Source organism: Carassius gibelio, chromosome B6 (assembly GCF_023724105.1).
Source record: "Carassius gibelio isolate Cgi1373 ecotype wild population from Czech Republic chromosome B6, carGib1.2-hapl.c, whole genome shotgun sequence".
NCBI classification, from domain to species: Eukaryota; Metazoa; Chordata; class Actinopteri; order Cypriniformes; family Cyprinidae; genus Carassius; species Carassius gibelio.
In genome coordinates this window covers 14022607-14047314 of record NC_068401.1, presented here as the reverse complement: position 1 = coordinate 14047314, position 24708 = coordinate 14022607, and the positions used below count along the sequence as shown (strand labels likewise).

Genomic DNA, 24708 nt, shown 5'->3' with positions numbered 1-24708 from the left:
GGGTTTCTTCACTTGCACCAAACTCAACACTTTTCACAAAAAAACATGAAATTGTTTTTTGGAGGAGAAGTTTTTCAGATTCTTCAATTGGCCTGGTCTATTATACCTTTAAAAGTCATTTATCTACACTTAACAAAACAGGATATAATAAACAGTCTGGATTCAGTCAGATTTACTGAACAGAAAGTATTGAAAGTATTCCATAATTATTATAGACATTTTCATGACTTTCCAGGTCTGGTTTAAAATTGTTCTGATATTTCCAGAATGTTGGAACCCTGGCAGTTGAACCTAAAGTGCAATGCATCTCCAAGCTGCTTACTCGCCTAATGTGAAAGCAGTATCCTGATAATGTGGTCGCTAAATTAAATATGTGACCCTGGACCAAAAGCCATTAAGCCAAAATCATTAGGATATTGAGTAAAGATCGTGTTCAAACTTAATTTTCGATTAGTATATGCATTGCTATGGACTTCAAAGTCAATTTTCTCAGTATTTAGATTTTTTTGCACCTTCCAGATATTCAAATAGTTCTACTGTATATTGACCAAATATTGTCTGATCCTAATAAACCATACATCAATGGAAAGCTTATTTATTCAGCTTTCAGATGATGTATAAATCTCAATTTTGACAAATTGACACTTAAGACCGTCATCCAGGGTCACATATGTGCTGCTTTCAAAGTGAAAAACTTTGATATGATCTAATGGCACTCACACGTGTTGCATGGCAAGGTTTTGAGTAACTATTAGATAAACTCCTGGATTAGCATTTCAGATAATATAGCCTGAGTAACTGGGAGAGGAATGATGGGCTATGACATACCAGGAGTGTCATAGTCCTTCTGATGATAATGTGCACTTATAAGCAGAGATGGGTTAATAATACACTACTAACAGTACATTCAAATAGCAAATAATTAACTATGCTATATCTCATCTATAATAGGTTATTTCAAAGACACCTGATTATACATGATGATATCTTCAGTGTGTGTGTGTGTGTGTGTGGGTGCGTTTACCTTCTGAGATGGCATGAGGTTTAATGATACAGCAGGTGCAGTCTGAGTACTTGGCTGTGTTGGAGGGACCGTGACCACTAGTGGAAGGGAAGAAGAACTCCAGCTCCTATATTGTATAATTAAAAGCACATAACCCAGTCATTTCCGATGCCTTTATTAACAAATCACTGGAAAATAAAGATCAACACAAGCTTGTGGTCTTGATTCATTTCTATTGACAGTTGCTTTTTTGTTACCCGTGCAGCAGATGACAATGAGTCTGACTCATGTCCTGCATTCTTAGTGCCATCTGTACCAAACTGGCCTCTGAGACTATTGGCTGCATCTTATTGTGCCATGCCAGAATCAGTCGGGCCCAGAACTTTTCTCTAAGTTGAAACTGCCTTGTCTCCCATCAGCTCCATAGCAATCATGGGACAGGAGCTCACAAACTGCACCAAATTACTGTTGTTGAAGAACACAACTGACTTTAGCAACTTTTGTTATGGTGTTTATGATTCAATTTGCGGTTAAAAACACGGTGTGTAATGCAAAGTCATGCCAAAGTCACTGTGACAATCTGGTTCAGGTGTCAGAGTCTCCTTCAAAAGCAGCCCTTACATATAAGTCAGTCATTGACTCAGGAAAGACTCACTTGTAAAAAAGACTTTGACTGATGTTCCGTGTAAAAGTCCGCTGCATGCTTCCTGTAAGAAAGCCATAAAAGAACACAGGGTTAATAAGTGATCTTGAAACCCAACCATCTCTTGACTGACTCCTATAGTGAAACAGAACATGAAATTAAGGAACTAAAAGCTTCAACTTCATACCATTTTTGTTGTATTTCTGTCCATTTATTAATTTGACTACGCGTCAACCAGTCTAAAAAATTAGATGACATGCTTAACACAACTTCCACATCTTCATTCTCTGACGAGAACTGTCACAGTCAATGAACAGCTGCTTGCTACTTTGAGGAAAGGTTAAAGCAGCAAAACCTGACCAGGCTAAAACAACAACGTCTATCAGAGAAGCTCTCCATGTCAGCATATTTCAAGAGGAAAAGGAAAGATTAACCCTCAGAATTTTCCATTCCCTAAAAAATGTGGCATGAAACCACATGTAGGGTGACATACAGAGAAAGATATTTTTTTTCTTTAAATTCATTGCAGCCATTTTGGATCATATTTCCTGCCAAATACATAAACTTTAATTTACTGTGAAATGGTTTAGCGCCTATGGGGAGTCTACAAATATTCATAGACATCCAAAAGATCTCCAAACGTTATTACTCCTCATACAATCATAAGCTATTATGACTGACACAAAATGATCTAACTTCCCTTTTGTACATATATTTTTTAAATGTTACATGTTGTTGGGCAAGTGTTGTTATTGTTAACTAAAACTAAAACCATTCAACTATTAACAACTATTAGAAATGTTTTCGGGAATTGTATTGAAATACATAGAATAAATTCTGAAACTGAAATAAAAATAAATGAAATCCATATAAATTACAAAAACTAATACAAATGACAAAATATCAGATTTAAGGGACAATTTAGTATTATATAAATAATACTAAAATAACACTGTCTTGGGCTTTCTTTTTCCATATGTTTGTTATGATGTTTGCATAGCAAATGCACTTAAATAACTGATGTACAGACTTTATTATTTTATCATTCTACCTTAGTGTTTGATGTGGGAGAAACAAAAATACATTCAGCTCATTTTAGCCTTGGTTGAAATTAACTTAATATTGTATACATAAAGCTCCCTGCTCTGCTTGGCTCATCTTTTTTATTACCCAGATTTGTAGTTATGAACACACAAGGTCACTAAGCCCTTTAGAGCCATTTTACTCTGAAACCACCTGGAAATGTTCTTAGATTTACTCCTAACAACTCCTCTAATCTGAAGGTCAAATCCACTGGTCTGAGTTGCTCAAGGGCACCGTTTAACTTTGTGAAAATTGTGACTTCAGAAACTCTCCAGATCTTGGTCACTTCTCCATGCGATTGAACACGCAGTCTTTGTGATAGATGATAGACTAGATTAGTGGTCGACCGATATATCGGCCGATATTTGGCATTTTTCAAATATCGGCATAGGCTTATAATTTTATAATTTTCTCATAATAATAAAAGTCAGATAGAATGGTTAAACAAAGTAATTAATGTATACAGAGAGTATTATAACAATTGCTTTTATATTAGGCCTATTAGTAATAGAAAGGCAAGGAATATAATACTTTCTCATTTGCCCTCGGCATTAAGCAAATCTTGTGAGGTGTGCGTGTGTATCCAGCATGATCGTCTGTTCTCTGTGTGCTGTAGGAATTGAATGCTTTAAACTTTAAACTCGTGATGCTTTATGCATTTTCCCACTTTCATATTCATGTCATTTTCACTGTGTGCTGTATGTAAAATGAGGGTTACCCTGTCTTCATTTGAGAAATATGATACCCAATGCACTCAAACTTCCCAGAATACTGAGTACCCTGTTGGTTACAGTGTTTACTTTGCTTTTAATTATATTTTGATTAAATATTTGTGGAAAATACTGTCATCTAAAGTATGTTTCTTGTACACATTATTATTTTTTTTACCCATTGTCAAATTATTTCAAATTTCTTATATATTAATAATGATTATTTCAAAAATTATATCGGCTTTATTTCGGCCACCCTGTTTTCCAAGATATTGGCAATGGCTGTCAAAAAAAAATATATATATATTTTTTTAAAACACATATTGGTCGACCGCTAATCCAGATCTCTAACATTTAAACTATCAGCCCCCATATTACCACAATTTCTGCAAACCATACGTTGGCCTTTACAAAACAGGCCAGAGAAATACTATCTGCAACTGCAACTGTAAACACAGCCTCTTTTCTCTAACGCTCTCCATTCTCACTACTTCAGTTAATAATTGCTGCATTGTGCTGTGAATGTAATCCATTCCTGGTACTGTGCAAAGGCAGCTATAATGAGATGCTCTGTAGCTTTATATTGCAAATTGTTTCAGAATACAGAACACAGAGTGTGCAATTCTTTCCTGACTTATTCTGTGTGTGCTAAAAATGTTTGGGGGCTCTGGGAAGAACAAATGCATGCCACTGATATACAGGTTAACATACAGAGCAAGCAGTGCATGATTTATTTGCTTTGACTTTGTCAAATCCACCCATTACAAGTTCTGAGAAATCCCTCCAGGGTTACTGAAACACCCCATTTGCATAATTAGTCATAAACTGACTTAAGCAAGAATTCCAGAGGCCCTTCTTTTCTTTGTAACTACTTACATTTTACTGAAGTACTGCTACCAATAGATAATTTTTGTGTGTGTGTGTGTGTGTGTGTGTGTGTGTGTGTGTGTGTGTGTGTGTGTGTGTGTGTGTGTGTGTGTGTGTGTGTGTGTGTGTGTGTGTGTGTGTGTGTGTGTGTGTATATATATATATATATATATATATATATATATATATATATATATATATATATATATAAATGTCTTACCATGTAAGTTTGGTCATTTTGGTTTTTGTGATTATAAGGATGGCATCAAAAATCATCTGAATAATGTTGCCAACTTTTTTGACAGCATCTGGCTTAATCATAGCCAAAGTCCTAAAGAAGACAAGACACAAGACATGAGTATAAAAACCAAAATAGAAAGTAAGAAGGGATGCCATGCGATAAAAACCAAAGTATCAACAAATTAGATATAAATTGTAACTTATTTAATCTATAAATATTGAGTAATTTGTTTTAATGAGTGAGTGAGTGTATGTACTGTATATGTGCATGTACTGGATTTTGGAACACTAGATTTAGTACTTCATAGCATATTATTAGATGTTTACAGATTTATTGAGAAGAATTTTTTGAAAGATATATAACATGCAAGACAAAGATGCCACTTTTTGCACAGTAAAATAATTAAACACAGGCACACATAGGCCTATCAAAGACAAAGGTGTCTCATACATAATGGAGCTATTCAGCACCATTATTTTTTAGCTCTTGTTCTTATTTTAAGTTTAGAGCTAATAATGCCAATTACTTGAAGCAATAATAAACAACTGCTGCTGTCAGACTTTACAAAGCCTGGTTGATTAACATATCAATAAGTCACTGAAAATCGAACAAGGTTTTCATTGAGTTATCATCATTTTAATCTGAAAGCCTAGTTACATTTTAATATTGTTTCTAATGATTTTTTTTTAAATGAATACTAATTATATTTCAAAATGTCAAATTATATTTACCCTAAGCATTAGATAACACTGCTGTCACAGCAATAGATATGATGCTCTGACTAAACAACGGCAATAGTAGTAGCCAGCTCAAATTTACATTGAAGAGTGCATATCGCCTCGAGTCTGTCCCTCTGTAATCCTTCCCAAATTTATATTCAAAGCATGCCACCATGAATCTCAAAGGACAGAAAGAGCAGTGGGAAACTGTGTGAATGTGATTGATATAAGAGATAAAAAAGGGAAGTGCTGACTAATTAAATCAGTAATCATTGCTCAGTGATTTTCACTAGTAGGAGACGCAGCAGTGCATCTTCACTTTATAAAAATTATATTAGCATGTGTTTAAGGAGGAGGGCCAACGGGAAAAAAACAGAATAAGGTAGCTAATGATTTTTTCTTGTGATATACATTAAGTTATTTACCACAATAAATTAAGATGACTAAAAATTTCAATAGAAATGTAAATAGTCCAGAAATCCAAAAATGTCTGCGTTCCAAACCTATATTACTTTCATTATTCATAATGAATCAGACTAATCTAACTGGGAAACTCAATGATCTTTTAAAGAATGTTACTAAACAGTTGCTGGTAGCCAGTGACTGCCATAGTATTATTGAGAGAGAGAAAAAACACTATGGAAGTCAATAGCTACCACCAACTTTAGTTAATAGAATTTGTTTTTATTTATATATTTTTCCAAATATCTACTTTTGCGTTCAACAGAAGTAAGAATTACATAAAACTTGAGGAAGGGACAACCTGAGGGTGAGTAAATGATTACACAATTTTAACTTTTGGATTTCTATAACAGTTTACTGGAAGGGAGGATTATCAGTAAATGATGACTTAAATGTAGGTCTTTTGTTATACAAAACTATTGCATTGCTTCAGAAAATTTGGATCTAGTTCATAAGTCATACTGGTGAACTTTATTTTAACATAATATATTGTGTGTCTGTGTATGTGTGTGTGTGTGTGTGCGTGTGTGTGCATGTGTGTGTGTGTGCGCACCAAATGTCCCCACAAGGATAGTAAAACCTTATGACGGGCCTGCGGTCCCCACATTGTTTCAAAAAAATTATTAAAACTAGTAAGTGATGTTTATCTGAAAATGTAACGATGCAAACAGGTTTTCTGTAAGGGGTAGGTTTAGGGTAAGGGGATAGAAAATTATGTTTGGTCAGTATAAAAGTAATAGAAGTCTGTGGAAAGTACCTACACTGCACAGAAAAAATGTGTGTGTGTCAGAGTGTGTGTGTGTGTGTGAGAACTTTTCTATAAAGTGATAAAGGGATTCTGTCATCATTCCCTCCCCTCATGACGAAACAAACCTGAAATCTGAGTAAAGGGACGCACCATCTCCACGGAGCCATCTTTAGGGTAGTAGAGCAGCTGGTATCGTCGCAGGAGAGCAGCGCTTGGGTCGTACCACTCAGCCAGAAAGGCAAAGCGCTCATCCTGTGCATAACACAACACACACAGCAAAACACACTGTCAAGCCAGGCACGGCAGGGGAATGTCACTGATCTGACCCTCATGCTTGGACAGGGAGTCACAACAGCCACAACAGCCGTGCTCTGACCCTCAACACAGACAGGCAGCTGGGTCTGCTAACGTGCGGAGTCAGAGGTTTAGACCCCTTTGATCCCCCGGGGAGCCACTGTCCAGCTGCTGGAGCTACTGCTCCTGAAACTGTGCGCTACACACTTGTGCAAACATTAGGGCTGCACAAGTATAGAAACTATCAAAAGATCAACAGACTACGGATAATATATTTTAAATTCATATAGTCATCAGAAATGTTGTGTGGGGTCATGTGATGAGGAGGGGACTTTATACTATTGCCTACTCATGGAGATGGAATGAAAATTGGTCCTTTATATTTATACTACTAAAAAAAGAGCTTGAAAACAAAACACAAAACAACCTAAAATGCTAATACAATGTCCAAACCCCACACAAAGTTAAAAAGTGACAAGCAATAAAAAGCTCAATTTGAATAAATTAATGTATTTTTTTTTTCATGTCCAGTCATGTTTGCCAACAAAACAAAACCATAAAACAAAACAACAAAACTAATAATAATAAAATAAATAAATAAAAGTGCACTGCATATTGTTTGAATTTGCGCACTACTTGCATCATTTATACTACAAAAGGCATAGAATAGTACATGCAAATTAGGAAGAGACACCTATGGTGACTAAACAATTAATCAACACATTCAATATAGAGAGAACTGGTAGACAAAATGCTATATATATATATATATATACACACACACACACACACACACACACACACACACACATTATATATAAAAATGTATATGTATTAAAATATATCTAAAGCAGGAGCCTTGGCATATTGACATTTTCATTAAATAAGAGTATTAGTCATAGCGTAGATTTCATGAGTAGGCTATTTACAGGACTTGTTGAAAACGAAGTATGTAAACAAGTTATTAAAATAGACAGCATATAAATCTCTGTAAGTGTGACTGTTTTTTGTTTCACATTAAGCGGCTGGTTTCACCTTGACACCAACTCAGAGGTGCCCTTGAACAAAACATGGAGAGCAAGCATGTTGGTGTGATCTTTGTTCCCCACAGAGCGCCACCTTGTGGGTGAAATTCATAGCACAGGCTGCAATTCGGGGTGATTTGGTGAGAAATAAACTATGAATCTACTTTTGATCAGTGGACATCAAAACTCAAGCGAATAACAGCATGCCTACAACAGTGACCCATAAGATTAATTTATATTCATAATAACTGGCAGATAATCATCATCGGTAAATATCAGACTGGCAGTGTTTTAATGTTGCATAGGCACTATCCCATCCATCCTTCAGGCCCTATGCGGCTAATTCATAGCAGCAACATGTCAACACTGAGCCCAAACACGGCATCACATTATCCTAACTAATTTAACAAGAGCTCATTAGTGCATCAGCAACATAACGCGAATGCTTTCTCATTCATCAAACTGTAGAGACACAGTGAGAATCCTTTTCACGTAATTGAGCTATCTTGAATCTAACAGGGCCTCTTCCCCCAAACAAGAGCTATTTTTACCCCTCAGTCAGCTGGGACAGAGATAATATTGACAATGAACAGCCTTCTTTGTACAAATACGCTGAGGCACAGGTCTGAAAAGCCATAAATCACATCTGGAGGCTATATTAGTGTCACATTAGGATTTCCACAGTGAAGATTTGTGCCAGAGCTAAAAGTTCTAGGTGCTGTACTGAAATTGATAGTTATTATCACCTCTCATACGAGGCCTTATAACAGTCATCAAGAGGTAAAGAAATGTTAAGACTGTTGAAACATTGTCCCCCACAGCACATTAAACTATTTACATACTGAAAATATTATGTTACTAAGGAAGTTTGTCTTTATTTTTCTATTACTGATTTTTTTTTTTTTTAAATCAATGATACATTTACTTTTAAGGAAAACGAATTGTGGCATCTTTCTTTTCTTTTTCTTTTTTTCATTTTCTTTGTTTTGTTAAAAGTTGTTTGGAAAAGCAATGATGAATTTAAAATTTCTTGTGCATTATATGTAATGTGACTTGACTTTATTTCAAAGAAGTAAAAATAAATTATATATTAAGACTTGTTTTCTGAAAAATGTATCCAAGTGTATGCTTAAAACAAGAAAACATATCAATGGGGGAAGAAAAATAATCTTGTTTTCACTCTAAATTAAGCTTATTTGTCTTACCCCACTGACAGATATTTTCTTTTTTCTTTGCGTCTTGAAAATATATCTTGATTTAATAGTGTTTAGATATTTGTAATGGAAAACAAGACAAAAACATTGAGTAATCATTATTTTGCTGTGTGGTGCAGTGCAGCTTTGGAATATGACAGAAACAACTGATATATTACAACGCTAGCCTACATTTTCATGAGCAAGATAACTGCAGTGTTTGGTTTTCCAGTCTGAAAGAGTACATTTCTGCTTGTAGTCACCCCCTACAGCACAAAGGAGCTATATTTCCACATTCTGCCTGGGTCCAAAGTTACCTGAGGATCTGTACTGTTTGTCTAAGAAGAAATATGGAACGTTTTTTCCTCTGTCGTTGTTGTACTTAAGTGAAAGCATCACAAAAACCCTTTTTTTTTTTATTTGAATGGAATGAAAGCAGGAATTAAGGCATTTTGAGGGGGTTAAATTAACATTCCAGCACCACAAAATCACAGACTCCTGGTTAATGATCCTGGCCCGATCGAACTGGAAATAGTTGGGCTTATCTACCACCTCTAAAGCTGAAAAATAGGGCTTTCCTCTCAGAGCCCTTCTTGGAAGCTGAGACTTTCTCAGACACCTGCTGTTGCCCTCTGCTATCACTGCAAACATGTCATGCTGTCTGCATGGAGATGGATCAATGTACACTACTTAAGGAGACAGAATGTGAATTGGAAAATAAACATAGTGTAGGAGCACAACAGAGCAAGTAGATGATGGTGAAAGTATCCTGTTACCCAAAAAATAACAAGGCTCAGCTTGTTGAGCAAATGACACTAAAAAAGCATATCATTCCACTTAATGACATTAAAGCGTCTGACTGAACTGGATCTCTAATTTCAGTGGACAATGGCATCCTCCAGCTTCAATATGATGTTGTAGAGCCTCAAGCCAGACAGCTAGCTTTCAAATACAGTTAAAAACAGTTAAGCAGCTTACTGAAACCAGCCAAAACTACATTTAGTCAGATCCATTTTCTTGATTTTTTCCTTTTGTTACTCAAAGAAGCATAAGGAGGCCAATGCTGACATCTACTGGCAGACAAATGAGAGCATTCGGTACGTCGAGAGCTTTTAGATATATTATTTGACAAATTATGCCGTTGCAAAACTGTTTTGCTTTGTAAATTATTATGCATTATCTTCATTTAACTAGGATTTAAATACGTTAGCCTAGACGTTTGTTTACTTGCTTCTTCACTTGTTTTGACTTAATGCATCGCTTTATTACAGTTTACATGAGATATGTACTTATGCTATTTAATATTTAGTGCAGACAACACGATTAATCTCAAAGGTTTATGTGAATTGAGTTTCTTTTATTGGGGAAAACCATGGGGAAAACAAACGCCTTCCACTAAAACAACAACAAACATTCATGGTCATATGAGTTGAGTCCATTAATACTCATATCCAAAGAATGGAAAAAATATATATACCTTCTCACTTACCATGTCTGAATTATTTTAAAGTAATGATAACATTTGTTGACTGACAGCCTTTCTTTCGCCTCGCTGTTAAGTCCCATCACCATTGCAACAGCATCAAACGGGCTACCGTCGAATAAAATAATAAACTATTCCTCCTGTGAGCTCGTAACTATATTGCGTGGTGTTTTAGCATTCAGCTAAATTCGATTTTAAGTGTGATGAGTAAACAGACGTTAAGGGCGCCAATAGTTTACTTATACGAGTCTTACTGTAACCCGGAAGTAGTTTCTGACCACTCGCACATGGGTTTGTTATGGTGTGGACTTTGACACTGTAGTAGTTTCGCTTCGCTATTGTTATGCAGAGCTTCTTACCAGCGCTATGACTACAATTTAAAATCCTTCTAAATTAAGTTTTATCTTAAAAAGTTGCTAATCTCTGACAATGTAAGGATTTCAATTACAGGAAGTTACTTTTACTTATTGTTTACAATGACAAGTGTAATCACGCATATATTGTATTTGCAGGGAGATCCACTAGTATGGAGTGCAATAATTTTGCATACAAATCCACAGGCCATTAAGTACGTACATTACAGGTAATTATAGGCTTTATTATGTTATGTACCTGAGTTGTCAAGCAATCTCTGAAGTGTGAAATGTCATACCTGATGTAAAATATGTTTGCTCTGTATTTATTATACATACAGTGGTTTATTTAATTATTTTAGTTTTATTTTTGAAAAAGTGTTAAATGTAGTGCAGTAAAGACATTTAAATTACGTCAATTATGTCGTAATAATGACAAACAAGAAAATATGTCGTTAAAATGACATAACATCTCATTATTATAACAGAATATGTGAATATGTGTTTGGCAGCAGTGCAAATAAATAAATAATAATAAATAAATGTTTCCTATTCATTAAAGAATTCTGGACAAAATATATATATCTGAAAAGACTGGAGTAATGGCTGCTGAAAATTCAGCTTTACCGTCACAGGGGAAGTTTTCTTTTTTAAAATACATTAAAATAGAAAACTGTTATTGTAGATTTTAACAATATTTCACAATATCCGTTTTTTTAACTGTAATTTTGTATAATAAATACATAAAATAAATACAGCCTTGGTGGACATAAAATACTTGATTCAAAAACATTTTAATGACCCCAAACTTTTCCCCAAATATTTTCCTTCATACATGTATTTACATTTTATCATTTCTATCCAAAAATCTCTCCGTCCTATCAGTCGTTTGCATGCCTCTATTCTGTGAAAATAACTATTTAACATTTGAGGAATGATTGATTTAACTTGTTTTAATAGATATCTTCAAAGCGGTTCTGATGTTATAACAACAGTCACATATCAGGCCAGCATTGAGGGGTTTGTAAAATATCTTGATCTCCGTCCCGAGAAGGCTCAGCAGTTGATAATGTCAGGGGTTCAACTGGCAAAAGAGACAGTCCATGAGTTCATGTCTCACGTGTACAGTGTAATCTAAAAAAAAATGAGTAATTCCCCCAGAAGACAGAAGAGAGCCTGTGGTTGCAGGTTCAGTGGGTCCATATGGGGCATTTTTACATGATGGGTCAGAGTACACAGGAGCCTATGAGGACAAGATGACAGTGGAGGTAATGCAGGATGAAGCTCTCTGTCCACCCAAGCCGCCAACACATAAGAATATCAAGTGCATGTTTTCTCTTTTGTCCTAGGAGTTGAAAGACTGGCACCGTCCGCAGATTCAGTGCTTAGTAAAAGCCGGAGCTGATCTTGTTGCCATGGAGACCCTTCCAGGTCTCAGAGGCGGAGACTTTGGTGGAAGTACTCAGAGAATTTGTTGAAGCTAAAGCCAGGGTTTCCTTTTCTTATAAGGTGACTGATACATTGCATTATATGATATGTTATCTTATGCCAAATTTCATTCATAAAACACTTGCAACTGTTTATGCTCATGAGGTAGACATTGCTACTAATGCAGTTCATGTGTTTCCTGACATTCATAATATTTCAAGCGGGAGGAGATTATCTGAGGTGGTTCAGGTGGCTTGTAGGTCCTCACAGCTGGTGGCCGTAGGGGTGAACTGTTGTCCTGCTCCGTTAGTGAAACTGCTTCTAGAGTCAGCCAAGTCACACAAGAAAGCAGATTTGAGCTGGGTGGTCTATCCTAACAGTGGAGAAGAATGGGACCCCAAGACAGGGTAGGGTTAATCATAAGTTACAATAGAAAGTTATAATTGCTATTGATTTTTGTTTCCATTGAAAATTTCAAGGACCGGAATAAAACAAAAAACAAAACAAATGCACATTTATTTTTGATTGTTTCATCACAGAAATCTTCCCTATCTTAAATAATCGCTCTTTTCTACATCTTTTATTTCTATTTTTGAGATCATATTTATACAGACAAGGCTGTTGTCTGTATTTCATTAAAGAAAAAAATAAACACATTTCATAGGGCTTTAAAACTGAAATTTGGTAAATTGTGTAAGTTCCATGATTTCAAATAAGAAAGACTTTTCTAATGAACAACAACTTAGTATAACCATAAAAATAAAATAAAAAGAGGAATTTAGAGAAAATGGAATTTAGAGAAAAAAAATCAAATGGAATTTGGGGAAAAATAAGAAAGATTTCATGCAACTGTTTTCAGTATTGATAGACAATATTATAGGTTTTATTGCAGCCTTGGTGAGCACGAGATCCTTCTTTTTTTTTTTTAAATAAACAAAAAACAATCCAAAAAACACAGAGGTAAAACATGTGGGAATCCTGAACTTATTTACTGACTTGTCTCAATAGTTTGATTGTGTGGCTGTTCTGTGGCTATTTCAGATGGAAAACTAAAAAAGGACGTCATTTGCCAAACTAAATCTCGACTGGAAAGAATGAGGGGCTTTGTGGATTGGTTGGTATTGTTTTGTACCAGTAAATAAGCTTTACTGTAAACTTATACTACGACTTGTTCTTTCCAGTTACGCTGACTCACGGAGTGTTGAATTCTGTCAACAGTTGGCTGCTGCCGTGTTGGTCCTGCTGATATAACTGAGCTGAAAGAACAACTACATGTGTAGCCATGACTCATCAAGCACCATGACATCATTTAGTTGATTCTGAAATAATGCAGTGATGTGTAAGAAGATGTATAAAGATTTTATTTATAATTAAAAATAATACCAACACACTAGATTCACATGAGTATGAGATTTGTTATGACTTGCACATCATACATTAGATGTTGCTGTGTTAAAGGAAAACCAAATCACTATTCACATGACATGGAAGCAATCATGCAATCGTAGCTCACAGCGTTTCACAAAGAACGTGATTGTAATCTTTCAAGTTGCTATTTACAATAAGATGGCACCATCTTATTGGACTGTCACAATCAGATCCATTGACATATCAAATTGTCACATTATTAAACAGTCTGATGTCTTTATAACGACGTTGACATAGTTTGTTTTTTTAGACTTACACTAATAAAGCCATTTTTTTCTTCATAAAGAACAGTGTCCTTTTTCAGTACATACTGTCCTCCAATGATCTACCATCAGTAGCATAAAAATCCACCAAATAGCATGTAACTGAAATAAAATGATGCTAAATATTCACTTCATGTTCTTAGTACACTTAAGGTGCGGTCACACCTTTAGTGCAGTTAATTGCACATTCATATAATGATTAGTTTACCCAAAATATGTTTAAAGAAAGCAGCATTTTGACCTACAGGACGTGACTCAATGTCTTGGAGAGAGAGCATTTTTAAAGGGGTGGTATGATGCTTTTTTAAAGATCATTATTTTGTGCATTTGGTGTAACAGAATACGTTGACGTAAAAAAAAACAAAAAAAAAACCATTTATTCAAATACTTTACATTATTGTAGGTCCTCTATGCCCTGCCTCTCTCAAAAGCATAGTTTTCTACAAAGTCCCTCCTTCCGACAATCGCAGTCTGCTCTGATTGGCCAACTGACCACCGCAAGCACTTGACGGAAATTTAACACCCCTTTCCAAAATTGCGAGCTTCATCTTTCAAAATTTAATAATGTACTTTGTTTTACCATCAATTCAAGCCCAAAAGGGGAACAGAGTCGTGTGACAGACACAAGTGATGAAGCTCGTATGTGTTTGCAGTGCACAAGCCACGCATGGTTAAGACGGGTGTCTCCACTGTGTGACCCTGTCTCTCTCTCTCTCTCACACACACACGCACGATTCAGACGAGCCAGGTTGTCGTAGCAAAGTCAAAATTACCTCCTCTTCTAGGATCACGATAAACTGCGTTGCTGTTCTGTTGAAAGTAATCTTAAAACTTCCTATATGGATCTACTTTCGGAAGGCCAAATAAAGTGCTTTTGCTTTCCCCTATATACACACACCATCTCCCTGACATGGCTGCTTCAACACTTACTGTGGTTACTGATACCACACCTTATTTCTTTGTGTGAACATTTGGGCGGCATTACGCAAATATTTCCACATAGTGACGTAGACATGTGGGTGTGTGTTTGAACAAACAGTTTTAGGGGGGCGTGGTAGTCCTAAATTTGATAAAGAACATCTCTTTGGATTTGAGACTTTAGTCTTTGCAACTTTACAGATCTTCTTCATGTACCAAGAGCTTTTAATACTCCAAAGAGAAAGAAACATTTTAAATCGCATCATATGACCCCTTTAAGTATTTCTAATCTTAATTTAATGCCACATTAATGAGGGCTCTGGAATTTGCTGTAAAATTGTGGCACCCTCCACAAATGGCTTCTTCCTTATAATTACCGGAGCATTAACCCCAACTTTTGGCTTGCAACCTCGTCTATGATATGCAATTCTAACTTTCCACTATTGCTAACAACATGGGAAGGTAAATATTCGTGTTTAAAACTGTCGAAAACTCAATTGGCTCATCAGGAGGAGGGTTGGACGCTTTAGATTTAGTCAGTTATGTCTTCATCTAGGTCACTGTCTGGAGAGCTTCTGTGCCTGTACTCTGCTGTGTTGGACAAACGCTTCCAGGCATTCTCAGACTTGTTCCCCATACTGAGGGATCTGCCCAGACGTTTCCCTGCTCGCTCCTCAGAACCGTCCTCTGGCGCAGCTTGACCTCTGTGTTCTGGAGCCTGATGTTGGAGATCATGCCTCAGATTTTCCAAATTCAGTGCCCATGGTCCCAACTTTTGCCAGTTGACTCTCTGGAAGGCCATGATGCAGTGCAGATTGCCTCCAACCTATAAGGAAATCAGGATGCAACATTCAGACACTGTCCTAAAGACATATTTCTTTATAATATTTAGGTTATTGTAGAAATACCATCACCATAGTCCGAAGTTCCTTACTTTTTTGGTTTTGCGATACTGAATGCCTCTCTCTATGTGGCGAATGTCAAAGTATTCTGGGTTTTGGGTGTTCAGATCCGTCACAATATCTGCCCATCTGATTGTAAACAAGGTCAGAAATGCAGAATCATAATTTGTTCATAATTTCACCAAAGAAAACAATGCCATAAAATGAACCATACTTTTTACAGTGGATTGCAGGGTGTTTCCTGCTTGGTTCACCAATGAGAATCCAGTGCTCCATCTCATTAAGCGGCAGTGGCCCCCTGTAAAAACAAATTAATTAATTCTTGATTAGATTAAGATCTTATAATAGTGGTAGAGGTTAATACAGTAGTTTATGTTTTCATGACTTTTGATAATATGATACTGGTGCACCACAATAAGTGTGGCCCAGGGTCAGTATTAAGCAATAAATGAATGGCAAATTTGGGGTATGTTATACCTGTAAGCTTTGGCTGCTTTTAGTGGTGTAGCTTCATAGCCCACAGGACAGAAGTAGTGATTCTGACAGTGGTAAATGTAGGCCATGGACTCGTCTTTAAGCCCCTGCGTCAGCTTCAGCAGTGCCCCCTCAGCTAGAATGAAGAAACATGCTCTACCACAATATAATGTGCTCTAACAATATATAAACTATAAATCCGATTTCAAAAAAGTTGGGACACTACAAATTGTGAATAGAAAAGGAATGGAATAATTTACAAATATCATAAACTTATATTTTATTCACAATAGAATATAGATAACATATCGAATGTTGAAAGTGAGACATTTTGAAATGTCATGGCAAATATTGGCTCATTTTGGAATTCATGTGAGCTACACATTCCAAAAATGTTGGGACAGGTAGCAATAAGAGTAAAAGAATAGCTGGGGGACCAATTTTCAACTTATTAGGTCAATTGGCAACATGATTGGGTATAAAAAGAGCCTCTCAGAGTGGCAGTGTCTCTCAGAAGTCAAGATGGGCAGAGGATCACCAATTCCCCCAATGCTGTGGGAAAAAATAGTGGAGCAAAACTGCAAAGAGTTTGAAGTTATCATCATCTACAGTGCATAATATCATGCAAAGATTCAGAGAATCTGGAACAATCTCTGTGCGTAAGGGTCAAGGCCAGAAAACAATACTGGATGTCTGTGATCTTCAGGCCCTTATACAGCACTGCATCACATACAGGAATGCTACTGTAATGGAAAATTACAAGATGAGCTCAGGAATACTTCCAGAAAACATTGTCGGTGAACACAATCCACCGTACCATTCGCCGTTGCCGGCTAAAACTCTATAGGTCAAAAAAGAAGCCATATCTAAACATGATCCAGAAGCGCAGGCGTTATCTCTGGGCCAAGGCTCATTTAAAATGGACTGTGGCAAAGTTAAAAACTGTTCTGTAGTCAGACAAATCAAAATTTGAAGTTCTTTTTGGCAAACTGGGACGCCATGTCATCCGGACTAAAGAGGACAAGGACAACCCAAGTTGTTATCAGCTCTCAGTTCAGAAGCCTTCATCTCTGATGGTATTGGGTTGCATGAGTGCATGTGGCATGGGCAGCTTACGCATCTGGAAAGGCACCATCATTGCTGAAAGGTATATCCAAGTTCTAGAACAACATGTGCTCCCAACCAGACATCATCTCTTTCAGGGAAGACCTTGCATTTTCCAACATGACAATGAAATGGCCAGCCTGCAGTCCAGATCTTTCACCCATAGAAAACATTTGGCGCATCATAAAGAGGAAGATGCAAAAAAAAAAGAGCTAAGACAATTAAGCAACTATAAGTCTGTATTAGACAAGAAAGGGACAACATTCCTATTCCTAAACTTGAGCAACTTGTCTCCTCAGTCCCCAGACGTTTGCAAACTGTTAAAAAAAGAAGAGGGGATGCCACACAGTGGTAAAAATGGCCTTGACCCGACTTTTTTTTAGATGTGTCAATGCCATGAAATTTACATTTTCTCAGTTAAAACATTTGATATGTCATCTATGTTATATTCTGAATAAAATATAGAAATTTGAAACTTCCACATCATGGCATTCTGTTTTTATTCACATTTTGTACAGTGTCCCAACTTTTTTGGAATCAGATTTGTACATCTGAAAGAAGGCTAAACATAAAAGAATAAGGAGATATTATGTGGACTGGATATTGCATTTAAAATACTGTCTGCTTCAACTACATAAAAAGCTTGTTTGAAGAAACAATATGCTGCTATAGCCTCTTTTCTTATGAAAAATGATTGAAAATTCACACACCTGTCTCTCCCGCTGTCTTGTGCTTGCCATGAGGTTTGTACAGAATGTAAGAGCATCCGCGAACACGAAAATTATCGTTGATTTGTCTGAACCATCTGCAGCAATATAAAAATAGAAAACATACAGGACATTTGATTTTTTATTGAACACTGTACTAATATTTCACTTTATTACTGTTTTGCCTGTATTTTGATCAAATAAATGCAATAAATGGTGAACATAAAGTGACATCTTTTAAGACCCCAAACCTTTGAACAGTGATCGAATGAATCAAAAATTAATTCATGAAACAGTTGAAAAGCAATAAATACAGTAATCTTACCGCATCAAAGTGGCATTGCCAGTGAATGGTCCAAACTTGATGTCTTCAAACGGAGGCTGGAAACCAAGTATGTGAAGGGCTTCTTCTTGAGAAATAGGTGGGAGACTAAAAAAAAATCCCAAAGTTACTCTTTGCAATTTCTACCAGACCAGTTTAGAAATCTTAAAATAGATCAAATGAATGTGCTGTTTTTGCGCCGAAAAATACCCATTCCTTTGTATATTTTAGAACAGCTCTATTCAAAGTTTCTATAATTCACCATCTGAAATATTATCGTCAAATGAAAAATGTGCTCATACATTTCATCAGGGAACACACAGACCTGCCTGCTCCTAAAGTACTGTAGAGAAAGTTCCAACAGGAGACAAGAGAGGAGATCCCACATGAGGTCTTATACTGGGGGCGGCTGATGCAGTACCTAGAACATCAGAGGGAACGGTTGTTAAACTTGCACTCTTTGAGTCTCATTTCTCCTTCCAATGAGTGAATTACCATCTACGGAGGTCCAAGACTTTTCTCTGTTTGATCTCCTCCAGAGACGCTTGTGCTGGGAGATCTTGCAGGTTTCTGCTCGGCCTGTCAGATGATTTCATTTTCTTAGAGTTGAATTTCTTTAAATTACCTGAGAAACAACACAGACTTAATCATTTAATAACATTCTAAGTAATATATTAAGACTCATGCTGGTCAAATTAACACTCACATATCTACTAGGATCAAGTAGATATATTAGCTGTAGGGGGGATAAAGGCAGGCTCAATGTTTAGCTTCATTAAACATACGTAGAGAGCATGATGATTATCATTCCAAATTTACCCTGTGCTCTTCGTCTCGGCAACGATTCCTCAGATCAGCAATCGTGTAGCCATCCGTAGACTTTCTTTTGTTCAAGTAATGAGTGATGGCACACATCCAATACATTCTTTCTATAAAGTCTTAAATCTGGCATTAATTACAAATTTAAACATAGTCTGTTAGGTTCTGTGAGGTGAAAACCATGTGTCACAGTCACTAGTGTCAATAAGGCCATCTCTGGAGTTACATAAACCACAGCAGATGGACAGTATGAGCTCATTTTCCTGGCATATTATTGCTCAACAGCTTGTAGTTTTCCCCGTATTTTATAATTAGTTTTAGTCAGTTTTTTTAATCAGTTTTTTTATAATAAATTTTATATTAGAATTATCTTCTGCTCACCAAGCCTGCATTTATTTGATCCAAAACACAATAAAAGCAGTAATATTGTGAAATAGTTTTACTAATTAAAATAACCGCTTTCTATTAGAATTCATTTTTAAATAATGTATTCCTGTGATCGCCAAGCTGATTTTTTTTTTACTTCAGTCCAGTCACACGATCCTTTTCTGATTTGCTGCTCAAAAAACACATTATTATAATAATTATTAATATAAATATGTTGAAAACATCTGAGTAGAATTGTTTCAGATTGCTTTAATCAAAAGAAAGTTCAGAAGAACAGCATTTATCTGAAATTTATATTTTTTTATACATTATAAATGTCTTTATCATCATTCACCTTGGGCTATGAAGCTTTTGATTAATTTGATGCCCCCCCCCAAAAAAAATAAAAAAAATAATAAATTATACTGATTTCAAGCTTTTGAATGGTAAATTGTATAATGTTAAAAAAATATTTTTATTTCAGATAAATGCTGATCTTTTTATATTTCTATTCATCAAAAAATCCTTAGATAAAAAATGTACCCAACTGTTTTAAATATTAATATTATTTATTAGTTTTTATTAATAAAAACTAAATGCTTCTTGAACAGCAAATCAGCATATTAGAATGATTTCTGAAGGATCACGTGGCACTGAAGACTGGAGTAATGATGCATGGAAATGTTGCGAAATGTTATATATTGTCAAATTCTGGAAGAACTTATAAAAAAATAAAACAAACAATATATATATATATATATATATATATATATATATATATATATATATATATATATATATATATATATATATATATATATATATATATATATATATAATTGATTAGTACTATCAACAGAATCTCAATTAATGATTTTACTGACTTCAGCAGATTGAAATAACTATGAATGTATATATGTATAAACACACACACACACAAACACACACACACAGTACAGTAGTCAACATTTAAAGACACTTACTTGTTCTGGCTTTCCGTGTTAAAACCGCATCAAAATCAGAGGTGTCAATCTCCCAGGCGAGCACAGGCTTGTTGCTGGATGACACAACCTCCATATCACAGTTCCCCCCTGAGTGACTCTGGGAAGGGGTTGTAGCGCTGGTCTTGACTAATGATGTGGTGTCTGGGTTGCTCAGTGGCGTATCTTCAGATGTGTTAATGGGTCGGGCTCGGTTGAGCAGTGCATAGTCCGAGCAGACGGTGTAGAACTTCTCTCGGGAGTGTGTTACAGGGCAGGTCCATGGAAGCTGGAGCTCTGCGCTGGAGGCCCGTCGTACCCGCAGCGCATCATGCGTCATCGGACTCAGGAAGCTGCGCTCACGCTCATCCTCTCTGGCTGGGGCCCGTGATGGGGCCTCCTGATCAGTACCAGCAGATACCTTGGCGCCTTCACTTTCCACAGTGTTAGGCATTGAACGAAGAACTGGGATGATGGTCAAGAGAATAAGCTACAGATGTGCTCCAGCTGCCACGTACTTGATCCAAGAAGAGAGCTCAAAGAAGGAATCTCATCCAATGACTACAATTAAGAACAAGACAAACAGACATATACTTAGAAACTGAATAGATGAAGAAATGTATGATATATATAAAATTAAATAAAAGCAATTATTATAAGGTTTTTCTGTCATACAATTTTGATCAATAAAAAGGGCATTGATTTGAAATAGAAATCATTTGTCTGTACTGGCAAATGGCTTTCGTTTTAATGCATCCTTGCTCAATAATAGTAATTTAAAAATAAATAAACAAACAAACAGACCTCTTTTTTTTTATCAAACCTATTCAAATGAATTTCTGAGACATGTGCATCAGTGTTTTTCTTAGGGTTATGCCAAGTATAGAAATACAACCGTCACAGTCATGAGGATATCTGATTCAAGGTTATTTGTCACAAGATTACATATGTTGAATATGCCACACGGATCCCTAAATAGGAATAATATTTTAATAATTGCTTTGAATTTTTGCCTTTTTCATGGATCTAACAACTAACATAACCAGTTCTGGGAAGTAACTGATTACATGCAATCTGGATTATGTAATCAGATTCCAAAAATTAAGTACTTGTATTACATTTTAAAATGCTCATATGGTTACTTTTTCATGGATTGAATGATTACATACTGTATTTCCTTATTTAAATGTTCCTTTCTAAAAAAAATGCTACGTCATTCCATTTAGCTTCGAGTAAATTCTCAAAAATAGACGGAATTTAATATTTCAAGGAATACATTTTTCTCTTTTGCTTTTTATGTCAATGGGGTACATTTGATGGTAAGCTTAAGACAAGTTTGATAAAAAGTAGTGAAAATACATCATCTAAAAGGAGCAACTGTTACTAACAACAGTTTTCAGCATGTTATCTGTACTCAGTAGTTTGTAAGTGATCTTCCCAGCTCTGAGCGTAACTACAACCATTAATGTGCACAAAAACAAAGGATTTTTTGTGAACTTTAAGGTGTGGTATGAGACTGTTGCCTCCATTGATTACATAGTCCTAAACTAGGCCAGAGACTGCTATAGATGAAATGTTGAATGAAAATAATAGGCCAGTCACAGCTGACACTGACAGCAGCTTTAAACTATGTTTCGCCGTTTACAGATGGAAGCATCGTACCACGTGGTTGAATTGCTCCTACATCATCATCATCGTCAACAGTAACCAATGTTTAGGTCATTCTGCATCGATGACGGTCGGCAGGCAAGGCAACAATACACTCCAGGACATGATTAACGTACAAGATAAACCGCCGCAATATACGTTTACACCACAACAGACACCGTGTAAATAAGACAGACACATGAATACAGTAATAGCTAAGCAGCATCAACATAGCCATCAAAAGGCTCTACAAAAGAACATCACGACGCAAACATTTATCCATTGTTACGTAATCATCATTAAAATAATGGAAAAATAGCAAATTTGCACCTACTTGGCCAATTCTGCAAGAATAAATTCATTATAATGCGCTGCGCGACCTCTCTGTTGGATTACCTAACATTAGTTGTGTTTCAACGGACTCTACCAATCTCAAACACAGGGGTGTTGTACGACATAATAAATTGAAATCTTTTTTTACATCGGATTTAAACGGTCTAAACGACAGTCTAACATAATAATATACATATTTTAAGAATGTCTGTATAAAACATTTCATGTTATGGCAAATAGTTTTGTAAATGTAGATAGTCTGTATGATAGTTCCAGTTGGTAAAATCTTTCAGAGGAAGAAGAGCGTGGTTGTTTTAAAAGTGGACAGAACTCCTCGAACTGCTTGCTTGCTAACTGAACTGAACTGAAGCGGTGCAAGTCAAGCCCGGAGTAGGTGAGCAACAGTAAAGCGTGTTTATGAATTATGACTGAAAACTAAAGGGATTCCATGATGAAACGATTTATTGAAAATGTTTACCACGTTACAAAGGCATATGCATTAGCATTTTTGCAGTTTAAGATTTAACCTGCAGAAAGTGACCCGATTAAAAGTTTGTATAGATATGGAGATAACGACAAAAATAAAGAAAATATGTTTAATTGTCATGTATATTATGTTGTCTATTTTTGTTATACTCATCATGCAAATCTTTAACTTATATCACGTCAGATTTCATGTTAACTTGATTACACATTCCTTTACGGAACCCTTATGACCTACTTGCTATGTCTCACCTTAATAACAAATGGTGCAACCCAGTACTGAGTTGGTTACAAATTAACTAGTTACTAATCTCCATAGTTTCATTCCAACTCTGTTTTCCTTGTTGTAAATGATTAAATGCCTTTACCAAACCAATGTTTCCAGAATCTAAGCAGCATGGCTCAGAAGCTGCTGATAATCGACACAGACTGTGGCATAGATGATGCTCTGGCTATCATAGTAGCCCTGGCAGCTCCTGGTGTGAAGGTGTTGGGCATCACCTGCTGCTTCGGGAACACTGATGTGGATAATGTGTGTCAGAATGTGATGCGGGTTCTGACAGTCTGTCAACAAACCCAGGTGAGTGCAATTGTAGGAGTACCAAAACAGTTGTCAAGACCTAATATGATGTTAAGATCACATCGTATTGCATTGTTTGATCTCAGATTCCAGTTTTTAAAGGGTCTGCTGGTCCTCTAATCGGACCTGTGACAGGATTTAAAGATCACTTTGGCACAGATGGACTTGGAGATGTTCTGGAGAACTCAGAGATTTGGAAAGAGCAGATTCAGAAAGAGCATGCTGTTCATGCTTTAATAAGACTGGTAAATGAAAACCAGGGAGAGGTAAGCAATAGCTATTTAAGAACTTTATTTCTAAAATACTGATTTAAAAAGTTTAATAAAGAAGAATGTTGTTACTGATGAAACTATGAAACAGTATTTATGAAAATAATTTTTCATTTAGTATATTGCCACTCCTAGTTTGTTTATTTTAAAAAAGTTTTAAATTGAGCAGCATTGACATTCCTGCAAAAGTGTCAGAATCACCTTTTAAGGGCATTCAAATATTTGGCAATGGGGTGCCCCTTGGAGTCAAAAAGGGTGAGAACCACTGGGTTAGTGTTTGTTTCCTGCCGAATTTTGTGCTGCCACCCTGTGGTTGACAATGGAATGCACTTGCACAGCCCTGTTTGTTTACTCATATCATACACAGGTATCGCTCATAGCTCTTGGTCCATTGACCAACTTGGCTTTGGCTGTTCGATTAGATCCCACCCTCCCTCAGAAGCTCAAGGATCTGTACATTATGGGCGGTAACATGGAAGGTAAGAAAATGAGCTGCAACACAAAAACTGGCCACCTTAAATGGACGGCAGAAAATTGTACTTTAATAATTATATATTACATAAAAACCAGGGCAGTGCCAAAAACGGCACTGGTCAGGGTGTACGCCAATTGGGACGCTTTCTAGAGCTTCATTTGACCACTCTTTATTTTCCAGGCAAGGGAAATCTGACACCATCTGCAGAGTTTAATTTTAGTATGGATGCTGAATCAGCTTATGTAGTTTTGGAGGAATATACCTGCTCAACACACATCGCAACCTGGGAGTTCACTTGCAGAAACAAACTATCTTGGGTAAGAGCTGCCCGTTTTGAGCAAAATCCATTCTAACATGAATATATTTTTAGGTCTGACTAATTTACG

The 24708-nt window shown here is 36.2% G+C and overlaps 3 protein-coding genes and 1 long non-coding RNA gene across 12 annotated transcripts in view; 2 read left to right on the top strand and 2 right to left on the bottom strand.

Moving 5' to 3' along the window:
- Window positions 1-10736, bottom strand: part of LOC127959787 (nucleoside diphosphate kinase 7-like) — a 34285-nt gene extending 23549 nt beyond the window's left edge. For 2 of the 6 annotated variants that reach the window (XM_052559169.1, XM_052559170.1), the window contains exons 1-5: window positions 10478-10734; window positions 6627-6728; window positions 4527-4637; window positions 1659-1710; window positions 1025-1130 (exon numbers count right to left, since the gene is read on the bottom strand). In XM_052559169.1, the coding sequence (XP_052415129.1) occupies window positions 1025-1130; window positions 1659-1710; window positions 4527-4637; window positions 6627-6728; window positions 10478-10560 (454 nt within the window). In that variant the 5' untranslated portion in view covers window positions 10561-10734. Of the gene's footprint in view, window positions 1-1024; window positions 1131-1658; window positions 1711-4526; window positions 4638-6601; window positions 6729-10477 lie in introns of all 6 variants that reach the window. The other 4 variants (XM_052559172.1, XM_052559171.1, XR_008154294.1 and 1 more) reach the window with 3 other exon arrangements.
- A 10-nt stretch (window positions 10737-10746) lies between these two features.
- On the top strand, window positions 10747-13616 carry LOC127959789 (uncharacterized). Of its 3 annotated transcripts, none has more exons than XR_008154297.1 (6): window positions 10747-10902; window positions 10984-11054; window positions 11785-12092; window positions 12174-12659; window positions 13294-13366; window positions 13471-13616. It is a non-coding gene; the product is annotated as an uncharacterized LOC127959789 (long non-coding RNA). The 3 variants fall into 3 exon arrangements; XR_008154296.1 differs by lacking the exon at window positions 11785-12092 and having other exon boundaries at window positions 10754-10902; window positions 12174-12333; window positions 12474-12659; XR_008154295.1 differs by lacking the exon at window positions 11785-12092 and having other exon boundaries at window positions 10750-10902.
- LOC127959784 (basic immunoglobulin-like variable motif-containing protein) lies at window positions 13593-22608 on the bottom strand. Its single transcript, XM_052559164.1, has 10 exons — window positions 22517-22608; window positions 20539-21096; window positions 18866-18995; window positions 18696-18791; window positions 18374-18478; window positions 18052-18146; window positions 16241-16373; window positions 15978-16061; window positions 15796-15892; window positions 13593-15687 (listed from the first exon to the last, which is right to left on the bottom strand). Exons 2-10 carry the CDS (start codon window positions 20987-20989, stop codon window positions 15394-15396), a joined length of 1485 nt encoding a protein of 494 aa, XP_052415124.1. The 5' UTR covers window positions 20990-21096; window positions 22517-22608; the 3' UTR covers window positions 13593-15393.
- A 103-nt stretch (window positions 22609-22711) lies between these two features.
- LOC127959785 (uncharacterized) overlaps window positions 22712-24708 on the top strand; it is a 3545-nt gene continuing 1548 nt past the window's right edge. The window contains exons 1-5 of one of the 2 annotated variants that reach the window (XM_052559165.1): window positions 22712-22909; window positions 23384-23578; window positions 23665-23844; window positions 24215-24326; window positions 24503-24639. In XM_052559165.1, coding sequence (XP_052415125.1) covers window positions 23396-23578; window positions 23665-23844; window positions 24215-24326; window positions 24503-24639 — 612 coding nt within the window. In that variant the 5' untranslated portion in view covers window positions 22712-22909; window positions 23384-23395. The remainder of the gene's footprint in view (window positions 22910-23383; window positions 23579-23664; window positions 23845-24214; window positions 24327-24502; window positions 24640-24708) is intronic. The other variant, XM_052559166.1, reaches the window with a different exon arrangement.